We start from the raw sequence: 20,624 nt of genomic DNA on the forward strand, positions 1-20,624 counted from the left end.
GAGGTTATCCAAACGTAACGGAAAGTAATCAAGTTACATAATTTTAATATTGTGATTAGGTTAGTGATAGATTTTTAACAGATAATTAATAATAGTATCAGAATGCAATTTTAAAGTAACCCTCCCAAACCTTCTGATAGCATTTATCAATACATTGACGTAATAAACTGTTTCTCCTCTAGAGGGCGACAGTGCTAACCTAAGCCCACAAGGTTTAGTGTTGTTGCTGGACTGTATTTGTAAAGGCTGATGGTCACTGCCAATTGTATTGATTTCATTTTAATTCATATTTCATTGTTGTCCACAAACAATAGCAAACTTTCTGTTAAAAAACTAAATGTACTGTAGATGTTTATTAACTCATCTAATCTTGTTTTTACCATCTGAGAAATATTGCCAATATCCATTCACACAGGAGCTTTAGAGACACTGAAACCATCTTACACTATTTCATTTCCTCATGATTCCATTCAAATGGACACCAGATGGAAACGAATCTGAAAACAATCCACATACTTACAAACAATACTCTTCACTCCTTTTTGTTTTAAATACACAGCTTTCAATGGACACGTCATCAGTGACATTACCTTCAGCATCCTTACTATCATGAACACTAATGAGAGCACTTTTAGCTCCTCCACTGCTGATGGAGAGGAACAGTACACATCTGTCTGAGAACAGCTGGAAGTGTGGACATTTTTAAAAAGGAAACTCAAAACCTTCTTGTTCAGCCTGGCTTCTGATTAAAAGCTGAATTGTTTGATAGACTTTTTTTTATTTTATTTGATGGTATTTGTTTTGATGTTTATTACAAATTTGCATTTTTTTAATTATCTTTTTATTCTTTATTTTAACATTTTATTATTATATTGTCTTTAGTCTCTTAATCTCTTTTTAAACTAGTTATTTAGTTCAGCATGTATTAAACTTTTATTTTACTTTTGTCTTTTTTAACCTAGTTTTTACTTTTTTCTTTCGTATTCTACTTATTTAATTGTTTTACTTATTTTATTTAAAATTTCTAAATATTTGTATCATTCTTATTTTCTCTTGCGTGCATTGGACTCAATTTTTGTCTTTTATTTGTTCTTTGTTTTTATTCCTTTTCTTTATGTTGTCACTTGTTCTGTCTTATTATCAGCTTGTCATTCAACTCATTGTAGAGCACGTTGAACTACACTAAAGTTTGACATGCCTCTGGTGTACATTTTCCTACTAATGCAACACTAAATAAGCATCTTACTTCTCAGCTGTTTGGGATTTATCTCCATGAAACATGCTAACACTCAGAGTGCACCTGAGTTGTGTTTTCCCTGACTGATCTGAAGACTCAACAGAACTTTAACTTTACTATTTCAAGTCTTTTCGTGTAGCCCAAATATGAACAAAAAAAGTTCCACCTGTTTTTTTTTGTTTTTTTTGTTCCTTTATTTTACCAACAGGATGCCACAGTTTGGATAGTTGGTGTAGTCAAAGCCCCCAGATTAACAAGAGTTTGGTGTGTGTGTGTGTGTGTGTGTCCTACATTCAATAATGTAATGTAAAGCATTGAAATTCATAGCATGTCTAACAGTACAGTTCTTTGCTACACTACAACCAAAACACAGATAGCTCCAAAACTTAAATAATGTCAAATATAACACTTAGTGAACATTACAGGAACAACACTGAGGCTGCAGACTCCTCATGTTGAAACAATGTGTCAGTTTAAGCGGTACACTGCAGAGGCTGCTGTCAATGTGAATAAGGTGAACTTTGACTTGACTACACATCCACCACAAAACAGCTGCGACGGTGAGGCTGTGACATCACAGATACAGAGTTGCAGCCTGCCCACCCCCCCCCCCCCCCCCCCAATACATCTGAATGACATGTTTAGCACCCTAGCAAAAAAACAACAACAGTCGCAAAGTTATGATCAAAATAATTCTTTTCAAAACGGGTTTCCTTCAATCTGTCCAAAAGTCTACATGACGTAAAGAAAACCAGGACTTGTCAGAATGATGCTGCATTCATGTCATGTGGGAATAACCATACCTAAATCACTCTGATGATCTTGTATAGACTTTATTTTCCCGTTACCAGTTTCATGTCACACACACACACACACACACATACACACACACACACACACAGTACATTTGGGTTTTTGCAAAATATCAACTTCAGACCACAAATACAGCAGACATGTTCTCCTGCCATGGTCATCATAATAAAATACATTATTTTACAACTAGCATGTCCTTCAGTTCCATCTCAAAACTTCAAATTCACAAGCGTGTATCACCTGATGACTAAACTCAACAGTAATTTCCATGAGGAAGTTCATATTTCCTGTCTTTCCCACGGGACATGAATGCAGCATTGGACACTATGTTTTCTCTCTCCAGCTTATGAAATGCTCGTCTACGGGACAGCGCAGCACTGGCGGTTGCCTCCCCAAAGTCCCAAAACCTTCTTCATAAAGCTCCGAGAGCATGCTCTGCTTTTGAACCATTCACTTCAGGATGAAATATTACAGCTGTCAACTGCACGCCCCGCCTGTCGTTGTTCACTGCTTCACACCGTCCGTGTAGTCGGGGCGCCGTGTCTGAATGATCTTCGGCCGAGAAGGGCGGGGCTTGTCATCTTGGTCGCTGTCGTCCTGGGCCGAGCTGTCACCGTGCTCGTCCTCACACACGTGGACGACCACGCTGGGGGTGGTGGGAGTGGCTGTGTGGATCTCGTACTTTTCTCCTGGGAATCAAACACACAAATCCAGGAATATACATCTGTTTTCTGTAGATTGTAACAGAACAGGACCAGCTAATATTATATCTTCTTACTGCTTTCTTACACTATGTTGTCCCTTTTTCACAGTAGGAAAAGCACATCTGTAAATAATCAAATTAATAATGGATGAATTCCATGTAGCTGCTTCAGATTCAGGGACCTGGTGTTGTGAGTTTATCATTTTAAAGGGAAACATGTTAAATATCACTTTGTTATCTATGTGCTTATGCCTATTCTCCATCTCACTATTCATTTGTCCCCTGCTCTTTACATTTATTGATGTAACCAGTGAAGTGCTTGTTCTAACAGGCAGGTTACTTGACCTCCTGTTTCTACTACAATGCAAAGAAAAATGAATCCAGTTGATGTGAGGTGTGAATGAACATTTACAACGTTATAAAATTAATAAGTACTCTAATAGTAAATACATGTTCTTTTCTCATTTCATGTAGGATGTTAGACTGTTCCTATTCTCTGTGCAGTGTGTTCAGTTCAGATTAGAGTGGGTGTGTTTGCTCCAAAGATTAGTGCTTTGTCTGTAGTGATACTTCACAATCATCATACTCTCAGAACTCATGAGACACAGTGGTTTTGAACTGCCTGTGGAAAATATGTCCTCCATTGTGTATTGGGCTCTGAGCACATCCAAAACACAGGTTACCTACTCTCAACCATGTACCTGAACGCCTCCTGTGTCACTCGCTGATGATCTTCTGAACGTCCTGCTAACATTACACACTCTACATTAAAAGCTCTGCTTTTGTGGTGTACTTTCTCTCTTTAGAGCACTTTCCTCTGAGTGATGTCACACCTTGTCTCTGCTCTGTCTGACATGCTCCAGTCAGTCAGCAGAGTCCTGAAGCTCCACCCTGCTGCTGTACAGAGCAGAGCAGCTCGCTCATTTATTTAAAGTTTATTAATATTAAACTTATCGCATGTCCAAATTGCACCAAATTCAACAAGGCACTCCTTTTGTTCCCCATCTATACAACCACCAAGTGTGGAGTCATTTAGGTGAACAATTCAAGAGATTCCTTCTTCTTTTTTTTTATATATATTTGAAATTTTGCATAAATAAATCAAATATAGAATATATTTTCCTCATTTTCAGTGTTTCTATAAGACATTTGCTCATAAGAGACTTTACCAATTTCGGTAGACCAGTCCTGAAAGAACAGGCTTTCTGGTGTCTTGCAGACCCCCTCATTAAAATGTGTCTATCCACCATGAAGCAATTAAACATGTAATTGGATGCACTACAATGGGGCAGCTTGTAGAGGATCACCCAGTACACACAGCCTTGGTTCAAATCAAAACTGTCCTCAGAAATCTGTGTAATACGTTTGTAGGCAGACTTCCAAAAGTCTTGGATCAGCAGGTGCTCCCACAGGTCATGGAATAAAGTGACCTCTGAGTGTGGGGCCTGATACCTCCAGCACTCCACTGAGTCCTTAAGACCTGAGCTGTGAGGCCAAGAATGTGTCCAGTAAAACTGGCTGAGAATTGTGAATTGAGAAGCCTAATTCTAATATCTGTGAACATTTTCTCAGAGTTTCCACAAATCCCCTCCTGCTCCTCTACACTAATGAACGGCCCTGGCTCTGTTCTGAGGCCATATTTAGATCATAAGGTAGTGTGTTGACCTGATCAAACATCTTTGGATAATAAAATGAAGCTAGCTTAGCCACTTTCAAAGCCACTGTCTACATGACTACATGTTCTTGGGCAGTGTGAACATAAAAAGTTAGGTTAGTATTCCTTTGATCATGTTCCTTTCAGTCTATATATTTTTCACTTTGTAATGAACACAGGCTGTGCTCTGTATAAAACACAGATGAGTGTACTTATGATATATGAATATGACAGAGTGCTCATATACTGTATAATGTACCTGGTCCTAGTTTGGAGATGGCACACAACAGGTCGTAGTTGATGACTGGCGTGGCGTCCTGAGACTGTTCCCAGCCCACTGGAGGTGAAGCAGGGGGGGAGATCAGAAACTGCTTGTCAGGTTTAGGAGGCTCCAGCCGAGGACTCCCTATGTGAACGGACTGACACAGAAGAGAAGACACCATTATTAGTGACAGCTGAGAAAGAAAAGAAAAACACCCACAGTGATAGCAGTTATTGATTTGTCTAGTTGAATATTGGTGTACCTGAGAATTACAAATATAAAATGTTTAGAAACTTCTAAGTTAATCTGTACTTATGTATTTCAACTTTAAAATAAAAGTACATATTTGAAAAATATTAATATCGGAAATAGATAGTACATTACACTTCAAAAAAAGCAGTTGTATGGCAAGAACTGCAGAAAACGTTTCTACAGCAGTAATATTTTATGAAGATATGTGGGGAAAGTGCTGGGTATAAAATATTACATTAAGTGAGGTATGGATATATCTTAAATTATAATTTACTTTGTGATTTTAGTATATTTGATATCATTTTTTTTTTTTTAGTTTATAAAATGTGATGGCTTGCTTTTGAATTTGAATGATGAAAGGGTATTGGCCAAGTTAGTCACATTAATAAAGAGTGAAGAGAACAGTGTAAAATGTGTCAGCATTCACACAGAAATGCTTTTCCTGTGGAAAATGTGAGTGAATGCGGAGAGCTGGAAGAAACACTACAGACTTTCCCAGCACCCAGTTGCAGTTCTCAGTGTGAATGATGAGAGCACAGAGCAGATGGATTTAAAGACATTACCTGGGCGAAGTAGAGTCTCATCTCTTTGCCATTGAAATCAGTCTTATGCAGTCTCAGTCTGGCCTCAGCTGCAGCCAGAGCGTCACTGAAACTGATCCTGACCCGACGAAAAGACTTGAAGTACTGGAACTGAACCTCCGGGTCGAACGAATGGAACAAGGCCTCGAAGCTGGCCTAGAAAGAGAAGAAAGGAGGGGAGGGAAAAGTGGAGGAAGAGTTGTCAGAAAAGGAGGCCAAGATTAACATGATGATTGAATTGAGGAGAATCAGACCAGACTCCTCCAGTTTCCCTGTATTTGCTCCCTTAAATCTCTTTTTTTTTTCTCTAAAAATACTAAATCCTGTGAGCCAGAGGCAGTCATGGATACAGTTATGAGACTTGAAGTTGCTATGAATAAAATGTATAAAAATAGCTTATATTACCACACACTATATCTGTCCCTCCTCTTTGCTCCAGAGAGGCTGCAGTCTGTGTTTCTGACTGCGTGTGCTGCTTGCGAGGGAGGCTGTGTTTTCATTTTTAGATGACCAATTATTTCTATCGAGGCTAATTAAGAGGGAAAAATGAGCTAGACGGCTGACCTTGGCAACCGCTTCTAAGAGGACTCACGCACACACAGAGATGGCTGACAGAATTCCATTAACACAGACACTCTTGAGATGGCAGCATGTCTGCAATTATAGATGCTACTTAAGCATATCTATACACCCACACACTCACATACAGTTTCCTCAAACAGTTGCTCTGGTAGGAAGCATCTATTAAAGCAGAACATTGTCACTGTGACCAACCCTTCTGCTCAATCTGAGGCTAGTTAGGTCAAAATGATGATCTCTAGAAGATCCCATGATGAGCAGGATTCCCACATAATGATCACGTCTGCACCGCTCAGCCACAGAAATGACTCCCTGCTTCAGTTAAATGTTGTTTTCACTTCAGCTGCTGTGATGTAAGTGCATTGGTTCAAACCTGCGAAATGTGTTCAAAAACACATCATGCAGTTGAGAACATTGTGGGAAACGTGACTGTTTCTAACTCAAAAGCCAAATGGGAAGATGAGTGTTCTATTCATCTCTGAATGTCAGGTCCACAGAGAGGCCTGTGAGGTGTTTAGGAAATGTTAGGCTTTAGGGCCATTTCCACCGCAGGAACTTTCAGGCTCATTTCACGGGGCCGTGACTGTTGGCGCGTGTCTCCATAGCAGGAACAAGCTCTGAAGGGGCTTTTACGGGGGGCAAAACGAGTCCCTGCCTCGGGGTAGAAGATGGAGATGGACAAGAAGACGTATGATAAGTGGACTGACGATGAGGTTGTTGTTTCTTTGTTGACTTGTTATGCTTTTGGTACGTCGCCTCATTGGCGTCACGGTCAAAACTGTCGCACAACAATTTACGATGGGTCCTATCAAGGTCCTACTCTGCAATGGAGACACAACGGCCGAGAAGACTGAGTGAGAAGATGTTCCTGTAAAGTTCCCGCCTCCTATATTTTTACCCGGAACTTCCTTAATGGAAACAGGACTTTAGAAACTGGATACAGTGCACCTGCTAGTCTGGCTCCATTAATAGTAACAAACTAATCTTCTTTCAACTGTTTCAAGCTACTCACCAAAACTCATGTATACAGTACTGTGCACACACAGTGGTGTGGTGCAGGTGAAGGCAGTGAAAGGAGGGAAAACAGAGACTGGAAGAAGTGGAGTCTCTGGAGGGTTTTGAGATCAGTCACACACTCTCACCACTAACAACAGTGCAGTCAAGTGTATGAATCATATGAGGGTTACAAAATGAATAAGTACTGCTAAATGGAGGGTAAAGATTTGCTTCATGTGAAGTCTGAACACACCTTAAATGACTAATGGTATCCTGTACTGTTCTCATTGTTAACAGTATCATGTGTGAGTTAAAGCCTGATATATTTTATTTCTCTTAATACTATTGAACACACATTAATGTGCCACACTGAAAACCGTTAATCAAAAGCAATGTTTAGTCTTAATAAATATGAATATCAATGAATGAACTCCTTCAACTTAATCGGACCTTCAGACGAATTTAAAAACATGCCACATGGTCGGTCACTTTGAATCGGCCACCTGATGATTGGAACCCTGGACCTTTGTGTCTACAGAGAAGCTGACTTACAGACTGCACCACTACACATGCAAAGTAGTGTTTTTGTCTGTTTTAACAAGTTGTATTGTCAAATATTTTAGTGAATTTAACTGCTCGACTAATCTGAACACTATTAGAATGCCTGATATCTACTTTCTCTAGAGGATGTCTGGCCTTGTGTCAGTTTTGGTAGCATGTGAATGAATACTTGTGAAGATTCTAACCAAACTTTATGCATTGATTTAGTCGTCACACTACATCAGGCAAACCACATTTTGTACATGTCCATGCAGCCCATTACAAAAATCACCTTTTCCCATTTTGTGGCGCCCCCTAGTGTCACAATATCACAGGTCTGTGCAGCATTTTCTAAATGGTATGGTATCAAAATAACAAAAACACTCCTTTCTAGCTCAGTCTGGATAGGCTGTGTACCTAATTTGATACTGATTGCAAAAAATCTGAGGGGGAACAGATTTGGACAAAATTCTAAATGGCAGATAATCTATGTAGGTGGAAATGGTCATGACCTACATTAGGGGGAGGGAGGGGGGGGGGGGAGAGAGAGAGAGAGAGGAATCAGAATCATTTGTTTGCTGCTTTTTCAGATTTACATCTTCAGCCAGGCTGGGTGGAGAGGTCAGACTAACACCAGGATGATCCTTCATGACTGCACTGATGGATCATAAAGGTTCATGTAAGAAGCACAGTGTAGATAACACAATGTAATGAAGCAGCACACCATCTGCTTAAAAGATTCTACATTTCAATCATAGTTATTATATCATATACATGTTACCTCTGTACATTTCTTATAACACGTTCATTAGATTATTTAAGGTGTGTGTGTGTATATATATATATAGGTTTGAGGTTTATTATATAGCAACAGATTACTGAAAAATAGGAAATGATAATTGTAGCTTACAAAAGACACATACAGAATGTTCCCAGGCTGAAGCATTCTGAAAGTATTAAATGAATGAATATCAGTCTAAAAAAAGCATTTCTCCAGTCATCTGTGTCCCCTGCAGTGAACAATCAGTGTTGTAACCACTGCTGCACTGCACTACAGAACAAGAGCAATCACTGGTCACTGACTGGAGCAGTGAGTCATACTGAAATCAAAAGAGGAAGGAGTATTCAGTCTGGCCTTAGGAGGTCTTCAAGCTGCTCATGAACACACTTAAAGCTGACCTCATGAGGTTCTGTGCTCTGGGTGAAATTCAGCTAATCCTGCTCGTCTTTATCAATAGCTTCTATTCTCTGAATCCCTTTAGAAGACTCTCTGTGAGGTCTGCTAAAGATTCAACTCAAACATATCAGTGTTTGTAGCAGTCTGCAGTGATGAACCATACAAGCAACACAGAGCAGTGTTTGAATCTGGATATCAGGAGCAGCTCCAGACAGCAGGCTGCTGCTGCTCTTACCTGTGCCTCAGGACGGTTGAACACTTCCTGGTTGGTCACCGAGGCGACCAGGCAGAAGCGATTACACTTGGTGGTCTTGATGTGCATGATGGGCGATCCGAAGAGTCTGAACCGTTTCCACCTGATACCTGAGGTCAAGGCGTGACGGCACGTTGACACGGACTTGAGCGGCGGCGAGGATGACGGCAACGATGATGAGGGCGAGGAAGGGGGGAGTCGGGGGGGTCGGAGGAGCGTTGCCTTCCCCAGGGTGACAGCTGAGCAGAGAGTGATAGATGCTCCCAAACAGGAAACAGACTCGTTTTTTTCCCCCACCACTAGCACTTTTCAGATTGTGGTAGAACACTGGTGTCTTCTTTTGTCTTCACAGTGAATCAGTCCTAATGTCACACATAGACTGTCCTACATTCAACTACTCTGCATCACCTGCTGCAACAAAATGATCAAATCCAACAGTCGACGTTTGCCTTCTCTCCTTATTCTGCTTCAGTGCTCTGTCCAATCACCATTCAGTCTTTCATGTCCTTTATGCGTCCATCAGTGATCCAGCTCTGCAGCAACCTGCAAACTGAAGGAATTTTCCAGAGATTTGGGTGTGGAGTGCCGAAAATGTCATTCAGTCAGTCTCTCTCTTTCTCTCTTGCTCGCTCCACAGCCGCTTAAATGAGTCCCTGCCAGCCGATGACGCATTACCCACAGTCCCCTCCCCCTTTTTTTCTCTTCCTATCCCTCTACCGACAGATACAACCCAATGCTGACTAATCATACAGAAAGAAGAACAGTGTGAGTGTGTGTGTGTGTGTGTGTGTGTGTGTGTGTGTGTGTGTGTGTGTCAGAGAGAAAAATAGATAATATGGAAAATGATGACATCACCAGTGAATAAACTGACTCATTAATCAGCTTTCAGCTGCATTTAAACTCAACAAAAGACCTTTGTCCAATGGAAAACATGCAACAATGAGCCTTTCACCTATTGATCTCACACACATACCAAGACTGATCAGCTGACTGCACGGAGCAAGACATGGAAAACACGTCAGTCTTAGTAAATATGGAAGAAGTCGCGAGGGAGACTGACAGACAGAGAGGAGATAGGCAAGAATAGAAAAAAAAAAAAAACACGAGTGGAAAGAGAAAGAGAGAGACATGGCTGGAAGGAAGAATGCAGGATGAAGGAGGAAGAGATGTGGTGCTAATGGAAAGTATGCAGTTTGATAACATGCTTTTATGAGGTATTAATAGCAGAGAGGCTTGAAGTGGCAGTGAAGTGTGTGTGTGTGTGTGTGTGTGTGTGTGTGTGTGTGTGTGTGTGTGTGTGTGTGTGTGTGTGTGTGTGTGTTTGCGTTGCCAACACTTGGAAAAACAAGACGAGGCTGCAGACATTTCAGCTGTTGAACATTTGCGTGTGTGTCACATTTGCTCTTACACAGCAGCTCGTTATTGTGTTTGATGAACTGAAGATAAACTCCATACCTCAAAAACATTTTATACTTGTGGAAAATGACTGGTGTGATAATAAGCAGAAGAAAAGCATTGACGTGGACGTTATGTGGACAGCAGACACTTAACATGATGAGTGTAAACTGGGCTCTGTTGTGTTCAGGCTGACATTCACAATATGTGCAGAAATGCAGCCCACGTGTTTATCTGAATGGCTCTTATGAACAAAGAAAGAAAGCTTTGAAAAATGTTGAACTTGGTTCACTTTTCACTGCAGTAAATGAAGCTTCAAACAGCAATGTGTGTGTGTGTGTGTGTGTGTGTGTGTGTGTGTGTGTGTGTGTGTGTGTGTGTGTGTGTGTGTGTGTGTGTGTGTGTGTGTGTGTGTGTGTGTGTGTGTGTGTGTGTGTGTGTGTGTGAGAGAGAGGTGTTCCTGGAAGAGAAAACACATATTCCTGGTAGATGACTGTATCACAATGAGAGTTAAATGATAACTTTCCATTGTTGTAAAATCCTTCCCTGTTGTATTTTTAACCACTGTGTACTTTTAGCATCTGATGAATCTTAAATCTCATTGATCTGTTTTTTTCTTTAAAAAAAATAAAAAAAGACCTTCCTGGAAATAAGCTGCACACCAACACCCACCCACTGCTGTTATTGGTCTGAATTCCTGGTTAAGCACAGGTGCACTCACATTTACACATGCTCTGACATTACAGCCAGGCTCCCAGCAGGCGTAGCTGCACGGCATACTGGCTGTGATGTGGATTTGTTCCATCCTCCACACGGTGTTCCTATCCCACTGGGAGCACAGCGTTTGGACTGTGGTCGAGCCAGTCTTTTTAAATTCTGCTGCACTGCTACTACAATGAGTACGGCAGCCTATTCAAAGCTGAATGAGCTTTAGCCTACCGTAATTACTGCAGTAGCAGCACAACTAAATGGGCTGATTTGGTTAACTTGCTCAGATTTTGTTGATGAGGTCATTGGTTTTTGTGCTTCTACTGTGGGTCAGCAGGGTATTGTGTTTATTGTTGGTATACACTCAGGAATCTGGTGTTTTAATTACTGTGTATGACTTCCTGCCCAGCTCAACTCTGCTCAGCGTGATATTGCTCTGACGCTTCCATGAAAAAACAGACTGGACATGCATGTGTGTAACAGAGCAGAGAGCCACTTCTGGGTCACTTCTGGTAGGATCACAGCATTGGACAACAGTGGACGATCAGCTGCGGTGGCTGTGCCAGGTGGGACTGAGTCAGAACACACCTGCCAAACACCAAATGCAGGTTTTCTGTTTGGTGAGTTAATCTTAGAAGGTTTTCCACCACACTGAGCTGAACAATATATCATTATGGTATTTATATCTAGATATGAACGTACAACAATATGACGATATCAAATGTCAGAGCGTCTCAGTGGTTCGATGTATTTATATTACTGCAGGCGAAGACTTCATTTTCGCTGTTGTCACATTTTAAATATTGTTAAAGCATTGTTGCAAAGTAAAGGTTGCAGACATTTTTTTTTATTTCAATGCAGCTTAAAGGACCGTCCACACTGAGAACCATAACTATAAATGATCGTTCTAATTGGAGTGGATGGAGGAGTCCACACCACAACTATAACCATAACGATAGAGGAGAACTCACTTTCAGAGCGATTTGATGAACGATAAAAATGCTGACTGTCAATATGTGATTAATAAACTATTTTGTTGAGTAACTGCACTGTAATGTCCATTTGGTATTATTATTCTGTTTGGTTTAATAATGCTTCATTTTCACTGTTGCTACACTTAACATTTCAAACAATTGTGAAATCATAGTCATATTGTATCGATATCGAGATGTCTGGCTTCAATATTGAGATACGATCATTTGTCCATGTGGTGCAGTCTTAACACTGACGGGTTAATGTTTGTACCAAAATACTGAGCTGTGGCTGACTGGACTGTAGTACAACTGGCACATCCTTTATTTATGCACTACCAAAATAAAGCAGTATGTTGCTTTAAGCCCACTAGTTCTGTGCTAACTACTACAACAACAACAACATATCCACAAACAATTAACCTGTTAAGTAAATTACTCTTACTTGTAAGCAAAATTAATATTGTGGGGTTCAACTGCACTCCTGCATTAAATGTACTAACAGTTCAGCCTCCACCTGCTGCATGTGTTTGAACTATGAGAGGAAAACAGGAGCAGCTGGAGGGAATTCATGCAGGCTCAACATACAAACACAAAGGCATCAGCTGGGTTTGACCTCAGGACACTCGGGTAACACACACACACACACACACACACACACACACACACACACACACACACACACACACACACACACACACACACACACACACACACACACACACACACACACACACACACACACACACACACACACACACACACACACACACACACACACACACACTGTACTACAATACAGCAGTGATATGTGACAGGTGGTGTGGAAGGCATGTGTCCATCATAGACTGACATGTCGACACACAGCTCGTCATGTCTGTGGCCTGAGTGCAGGTGGAGATGCAGTGAAATGAGTAATGTGTGTGTGTGTCCTGTGTGTGCTGGATGGAAACTGTGTGTGGAAAATAAAGTGGTGTAATGTTGGTGAAACTGATGCTCTCATCTAAGTGTTGTTTGTTGATGTTAAACATTACCGTGTGAGTGTGTGTGTGTGTGTAGGTGCTAATCATCTCCAGACCTGAACGTCACCCTGCTGTGGCTGCTATGTATGTGTGTGTGTGTGTGTGTGTGTGTGTGTGTGTTTGTGTGTGTGTCAGTCACACGCTCAGCCCTGCATTTTTTCCATCCCTATGTTTTTGTTTCATCTTCCTATGTTTTCCATTCCCTCACTACACAGATAGGCAGGAACACACACACACACAGACACACACACACACACACACACACACACACACACACACACACACACAGTACAACAGCTAATGATTTTAGTTTGCTGATGCAGTAGTACATGTATAGTATCATCATTCAGTAACTGAGAGGAATCATCAGAGGCCATAAAAGAGAAGAAGAAATGCTAAAAACTGGAGATTTAAGTGTGTCAGCAGTGAAAGCTAACAACATGTAATCAGAGTGGTTCAGTGTTGTGACTAAGACTGAAAGACAACATAATTCAGCCTTCTTTCACTATGACACTTTAATACAGGAAGACAATTACATATGCCGTACTATTAAAAGAAGTCGACAAAGAAAAAATAGGAAAGAAAGCATAGTTCTATATTGATTTGTATTAATATCTTAAAGGCATATTAACAGGTGAACACTGACTGTGTCATGTGAACACTTCAATGGAAGTGATCCAACTCAAGAAACCTGATCTGATTTCTGATCTAGAACTAGCAGAATCTTACATATTTCTTATTTATTTTACATGTCATGACTTCCTGTGTTTTTAAATGTTTCTGAACCCTCAAACTTTCAGATTATTTCCAGGTTTATGTGACAATATTAAATATTTAGACACCTCACAGTATATTATAGGTTTTCTAGGGATATAATGTTAAAGGATAATTGATCCTCAATGTGCATGAGCTGCTGCTGGTAAGCTTTTCATTTTTACACTCAGGCTTGCAGCTTTTTTTTTTATCACTGTTTATTTTAATCAATGAGCCAAAAATAACAACAAATATCCATTGATTCAGAAATCAATATCATTTGTGGCCTCTACATTGATTGATTAATGCTTCCAATCTGTCTGTGAGCTCGCCTGCTTCACTACCAGCATATTCACTCACTACACTGGGCAAATAAATAAACTCAATGAGTCAATAAATACAAACACTGCTGATTTGTTGTATGCATGTTAGTGGGCTGGTGAGGAGCTGCTGCTGACAGACAGCAACAGTGAACACAGGTCAGAGTCATTGTAAAAGCCCGGCTGGACACAGGTTATTTAAGTTGATGCCATGATCACAGGTGCAGACAGTTTTTGACTGTGCTTGTGTATGTTTGACTGTATTTGCTTTAGTTTTATGTGAAAAGTTTCATGAAAAGTAATGGACAATACCTAACATGGACATTGGTAAGAAAATAAACGCAGTATACATGAATTTACTGGAAAAGACTGAATAGCCTATCATTCTGTTGAGTACATGTTTAAACAGTACCTCCCATTAGCTGCCAGCAGCAGATCAAGTGTAGGGCTTAGTCACTACAATGTCAGAGCCTGCAACACCAACAACCTAGTTCTAGTGTGAGAAAAACCCATCAGATCAGCCCCATTGTTACCAGTACATGATCCAGCTTCTTGAGTCAGTATCAGATCTGATATCCAGTGTTAGTACTGGCGTGGCACATCCTTTACTCTCACATGTAAATCATACATGTGAACAGGAAAAGTCAAGCAGCCCACTGACACATGCTTCTCTTTTTCCAGGTCCATCTGCCTACCAGTGAACTTCACCTTCACAATAAGAGCAGTCTCACAGTGAGTCAGCGCAGGTCAAACTAAATGAAAACTGCTCACACTTTCCATTTGGAGAAAACTGTGTTAATCTGCTGCTGCTGACCTAAGAGAGAGGAGACACTTTGACATTTTTTATGAGGACGGTCGGAAAAAATTCAAATGAGTGTTTCTATTCATGTTTAAGCTGCTTATCCTGCTGTGTGACACAGCATTAAAATAGTCCAATATGTGTCAGCATGCCAGAACCTGAAGGACAGTCATTCACTACTGATTCTTTGGCAATATTGTTGTTGTGGAAACTGTGATCACACATATTTAAACCTGATGATTTCTATAGCTCTACATCGTCAGTATAGTGGGACTGAGATTTGAATTGTAATCATTAACTTAAATCATGATGATGTCATGTTTTGTCACTGGGTGTGTCCTGTTGGAAAAGTCCAGGACACTGACTTTCCAGAACCTACATCAGAATTTCCCCTGACCTACATCTGTTCCTCCATGCTGCTTTATTCATGCTGAGTGCTGACAACACTTTAACTGACTGATTGCACAAGCTGGAAACACACGCTGCTGTATTCCATCTGAATGCGACAATGTTCCTGTTCTCTACAGAAAATATATCACGCTCACAGTTTATCCTTCACGTCTGTAAATGATCCCTTCAGCCTTATTAACACCAGCCCATTCCCCTACATCCCTTATCAACAATACATGACACACAGAATATTCCACTGTAAAAAAAAAAAAAAACAAACTGACCTTGCTGGGTGGAAAAATGTCAGGAAGGTAAAAGAAAGGAAAGAACAACACAAGTCACTGTTTTCACCAGATGACCTTTGACCTTCCCCTCTATTATTCTTTCTTTTCCATCAACATCAGTAAACCCCTACAGGACTCCACCATACACTTTCTCATGTTACTGCAGAGCAGGGTGGAGCTGAATCTGGACAATATTCGCAAAAGCAAAACTATTACGTTTTTTTATATACAATTACTTTTAAATGATTTGCTTATGGCAGGAAACATAAACCATGTCAAATAAGAGCACGCAGGTCAGTTACATCTCTATATCTCTCTCCTCTGCTCCGCTGTGTTAAGTCTATTAGCAGCTCTTAACGAGGGGAGTCACATCCACCTGCTGCATGACGCACATCTCCTTATTAGGACATCAGTCCCAAAGTTGGGGGTGTTCCCCAGAGATAACACTGAGCTACTAACACATGCCACATGCTCTCAAAAGACTGTCCACAACCGGTTGTTCCCCTTTCCCCAAAGTTAGGCTCTAAAAAACTGAACTTAACATAACAGAAATGATATATTTAAGGTACTTTCTGTCTACAGGATTTTGAGACAGCACATGGATTTATTCTTTTTAATGCATTGGTCAGCGAATTTGGGCGAATGACCAAAATGTCATATCCCAACATAGACCATTTCATATCCTTATAACAATATGTATCCTGATAGAGCACAATAGTTGCAATATTTAATGTCTCATTGGAGATAGGAATGTACGGTATTGGATATTTTGCCGATGTATGATAAGCCGATATTTTCTCTCATTTTGGCTGATTGTTGATACCTATACTTATAAATGCACAATTTTTTCCACCTGGCCAGGGAGACTGTTATGCATGCAATCATAGATTTTAGTATAAAAGTATAATCAATAAAGACAATATATGGTAAATATACTGTACTTATATAGCACTTTTCTAGTCGTTATGACCACTCAAAGTGCTTTTACACTACATGTCACATTCACACACATTCATACACTGATGACAGGAGCTACCACACAGGGTGCCAACCTGCTCATCAGATGGAGTCTAACCATTTAAAAACTGTTGGTGCAGCTATCAGGAGCAATTTGGGGTTAAATATCTTGCCAAAAGACACATTGACATGTGGACCGGACGAGCCGGGAATCAAACCACCTATCTTCTGATTGGTGGACGACCGCTCTACCTCCTGAGCCACGGCCAAAGGAAGAAGACTGTTCAGGAGTTCAGGAGCTCAGCATTAGACTTTTTATGCGTTTATTACACAGTCGGGATTAATGGGAAGAATTTAATATCTGCTCCACACTCTGAAGCAGAAGGTAGCCATAATGCACCTAACATGCTGGATGCCAACTGTCATTATAAACCAATTAGTGTTTTTTAAACAGAGTGCTACATCCTGTTTATGTGTTTCCTATCTGTGCAGCTGAACAAAGCAGCTCTTTTACAGACTGTTTCACCCTGATGGTCCTGATGCCTCCTCCACACACACACACACACCCTCTACTTCACACTTCACACAGCTGACTGACAGAAGTACTGATGTAGGTTCAGTATTGAGGAAACTTCACAATGTAATCACATGTTAAAAGGTGAACAGTGCAGTCACACCCCAAAATCTGAGGCTGTCCTGGAAGAAGGGCGTATTTAATCCCCTCTGATTCTCACGTGTTCTGGCCGCCACACTGCAGCAAATATTACCCAATCAAGTCATTTCTGATTCTCTACAGCCTAAACAGAGACAAGTTATTGGTCAACACTTAGACTTTGCCTATGACCCTGACACCACTGCTGGCTGCTTTATCTATACTGTGTATTCAGATAGACGCCTTGGTTGCCATGGAGACTGCTGATGGGAGTACATGCAGATGCCAGTGTCGAGGTCATTGATAAAATATGAAGCTATTGTCGACCTGAAGGGAACACGCCCTGCTGGCTGCTGCTAACATTCTAAATCAGTGTCTCAACCATGAACCCACAGAGCAACACCATACATCTTCACAATGTTTTCAACTGTGTTTAACTGTAACTTTAAATATGTTGTATGGACTAAGAATACACATTTTGTAAGACAGTATTCAGTTTAAACATGTTCCTCTTTTATCATCAGCACTACAGCATTTCTCACAGTCACAGGAATGCAAGCAAACCCTTAAGTCTCTTATACAGCTTATAAGTACTTAATACTTTACATATTTCTATGTATTTATGTAGTTGATGTATTTTCTGTCTACTGTGTGTCTGTCATTGGTGAGCCAAAGTTGTTTCCACCAGGGGACAATAAAGTTCTATTCTATTTTATTATCTTCTATTCTAACACAGATCCATATGTGGAGTGTACTTTCCATCCAGTGCTGCAGCTCTGTGTGTCATGTGGGAACAAAAATAAAGTGCTGCAGATCAGCATGCAGGTATTGAATAACTCATAATACCTAAATAACCAGGAAGTGTATATTCATATCAGCTCAGTCATAACCATAGCCCTGCTATCTTAACCATTACCTCCATCTAGTGGTCTTAATCCACTAGAGGTAGAGGGGTTTATCAGTGGGTGGAAATGTGTGTCAAATTGACATTCAGTATAGCAACAAACTCCATTCAAAAAAACAGGTGATTCAGTGTGTCATATAAGTGTATATATCACAGAAGAGACAACTCTTAATGTCAAAGCACATCCAATACAGCAAAATGTTCTGCTTGTAAGAATCAGACATTCCTTCTCATTACCGACACCCGTGGCTGTTAAATGAGTTCAAGTTAACTTCCTGTTGCTCGCACTCTCAGCACAATGTCTTTTTCCTTGGTTACACTTCTCACACTTACATAAAACATGACTAACTTTGTGTTTTGCACCATGTTTCAGTAAAGCATCTCTCACAACCAGCCATTTATTATCTTTGGTGACACTAGTGGGAGAGAGGCACTTTGATTTTCACATAGAAATCAGTGCACAGGCTGTTACAGACAAGCAAGAACATGAGGCATGGTCTCATTTTTTTTAGATAGCCTACATTAGTGCTACTTCACTCAGTGCCAATAAAATGATTTAAACATGTAAATTGCTTCACTATACACTTTAAATGTCAACGTTCATAAATGGTCCACCTGAGTCCCACACTGGGGGGCGGTGCAGATGTGAGCTCAGGTTTAGAGCACTTTGACCTTACCTGCCTGCTGCCTTCATGGAATAAATCCTCCGGTACTCTGCAGGCGATCAGGGCGTTAGGTAGATCCGTAAACTGGACATCTACCGTCGCCTTCTCTGACTGCTGCATGATCACTTCACTTACACAGTTTTCTGGAAACACAACAAAACCGCTTTGAGCAGAGCAAACACATAGACATGATTCTGACTTCGCTAAAGCTCACCATCTATGTCTTACTAGCTGAGGGTGGCTAAGATATAGCTCTGGTTACGTCCCTATAAAGCTATGTGCGTTATTTAATGATAGCATGGAGTTAAACAGCTCTATCTACGATGTATTTCAATGACCAGTCAACAGAAACAAAGCTGTCGTGCTGTTTTTCATTGTATTAGCGGACTGTACAAGCTGCTATAAGCTGGCTAGCTAGCAACTTCTACTAACCTGGGACCTGAATGATGCCACTAAACAAGGAAAACACACGATATTCCAGTTATATCTCCACCCAGGTTATTATGAGTGAAGACAGTCGTTTGGTAGTTACAACTGTCTGAAACTAAAACAGCATAATATTCTCTATTTGGCCTGTAAGTGGTAATAACCCCCCCATCCCCCCTGGATAATTGTGTTAGCTTGATGCAGAGGATAAAGGAGATGACGTAAACGCAAGAGCAGCTGTTTTCCATTTCCGGGTTCCAGTGTTAATTTTTTTTACTTTTTTTTTTTTTTTAACATAGCCGAGGTGTTTGAAGTGTTTTTAGACAACATAGGTAACAGTGACAATAAGAAATATTTAAATAGTTTACATATAATGGAGTTACAATACAAGATGCAATATAAGCACTAATGGCTACAGAGACATTATTCCACCATCTGAGCGGATGCAGCTTTCATATTAAAAGTATTAAAATAGGCTGGATATATCAAGCTTTACTTTCAAAAACCTACCATCACAAAAGTAGCAGAAAAGTTGCTTGATATTGCTCGTCAATATTACAGAATTTTACAGAAAAAAATATAATATATAAGCTTAACACAAATCGACTTATTTGGTTTTCTTGTAATATAGCCCAAGCTATGTAAGAAAGGAAATGTTTGATCACCTAAAGTAATGTTCCTAACAATAAGGGGCAATCGTTTCAAAACATTCAGCTGCATTTCAATCTGGTTGTTGCTCATCTTATTTTACAGTCAGATGTGTTATTTGCAGTCAACAGTCTGCCCTCCCATGGCAGGCTCTACTTATTACAGGCATTAGAAACAGTTGTCACTGTAATCTGAATGTAAAGAAGATAAGCATGTCTAGTAAGTGCATGTAGAAAGTGACATGATTTACTTAATTTGAATATTCTAAAAATGAAAGCAGTAAATCAATTATTGGCTAGATTCATTATTGGCTGGGAAGGAGCACAGTGTAAAACACACGCTCCACTCTGCCAAAAAGCATTTAGATTTAAAAAATGAACAATGAAGATAAAAACAAAAAAACACTTGTTATTATTACCGAATGTGATGTGTTATATGAATATGAGGTTAAGATGTGACCAATTAGTGTAGAAATACTTCTTTCTTTTTTTTAAGTTTTACTTTGAAATACTCATTCCTCCTCTCATTTCAGATACTTAACTTCCTGTCCCAGTGTGTTCCTTGCCTTTGTGTCCTGGTGTTTGTGATATTTGCTTAGTTTTAACTGTTCTTTAACCTGTCCCTGCAGTTTCAACATTTGGAGTGATTTTGAGCTTTGCACCATTTAGATTTGTTTGCCTTAT

General features: G+C 40.2%; 1 protein-coding gene across 1 annotated transcript; it reads right to left on the reverse strand.

Moving 5' to 3' along the window:
* Positions 1-2,054: 2,054 nt before the first annotated feature.
* Positions 2,055-19,483, reverse strand: rcan1b (regulator of calcineurin 1b). Its single transcript, XM_062414663.1, has 5 exons — positions 19,300-19,483; positions 18,880-19,010; positions 5,485-5,658; positions 4,667-4,826; positions 2,055-2,739 (listed from the first exon to the last, which is right to left on the reverse strand). Exons 2-5 carry the CDS (start codon positions 18,985-18,987, stop codon positions 2,555-2,557), a joined length of 627 nt encoding a protein of 208 aa, XP_062270647.1. The 5' UTR covers positions 18,988-19,010; positions 19,300-19,483; the 3' UTR covers positions 2,055-2,554.
* Between the last annotated feature and the right edge of the window lie 1,141 nt (positions 19,484-20,624).

This window comes from Scomber scombrus, chromosome 24 (genome assembly GCF_963691925.1).
Source record: "Scomber scombrus chromosome 24, fScoSco1.1, whole genome shotgun sequence".
NCBI classification, from domain to species: Eukaryota; Metazoa; Chordata; class Actinopteri; order Scombriformes; family Scombridae; genus Scomber; species Scomber scombrus.

Bases quoted from the DNA above. Each gene is read 5' to 3' on its own strand.
- rcan1b (XM_062414663.1), bottom strand. From the start codon at position 18,987: ATGCAGCAGTCAGAGAAGGCGACGGTAGATGTCCAGTTTACGGATCTA. The intron at 5,659-18,879 runs GTAAGGTCAAAG...TTCTCTTTCTAG, and splicing joins TCCATGAAGGCAGCAGGCAG to GCCAGCTTCGAGGCCTTGTT. The intron at 4,827-5,484 runs GTAATGTCTTTA...CTTCTGTGTCAG, and splicing joins TGAGACTCTACTTCGCCCAG to TCCGTTCACATAGGGAGTCC.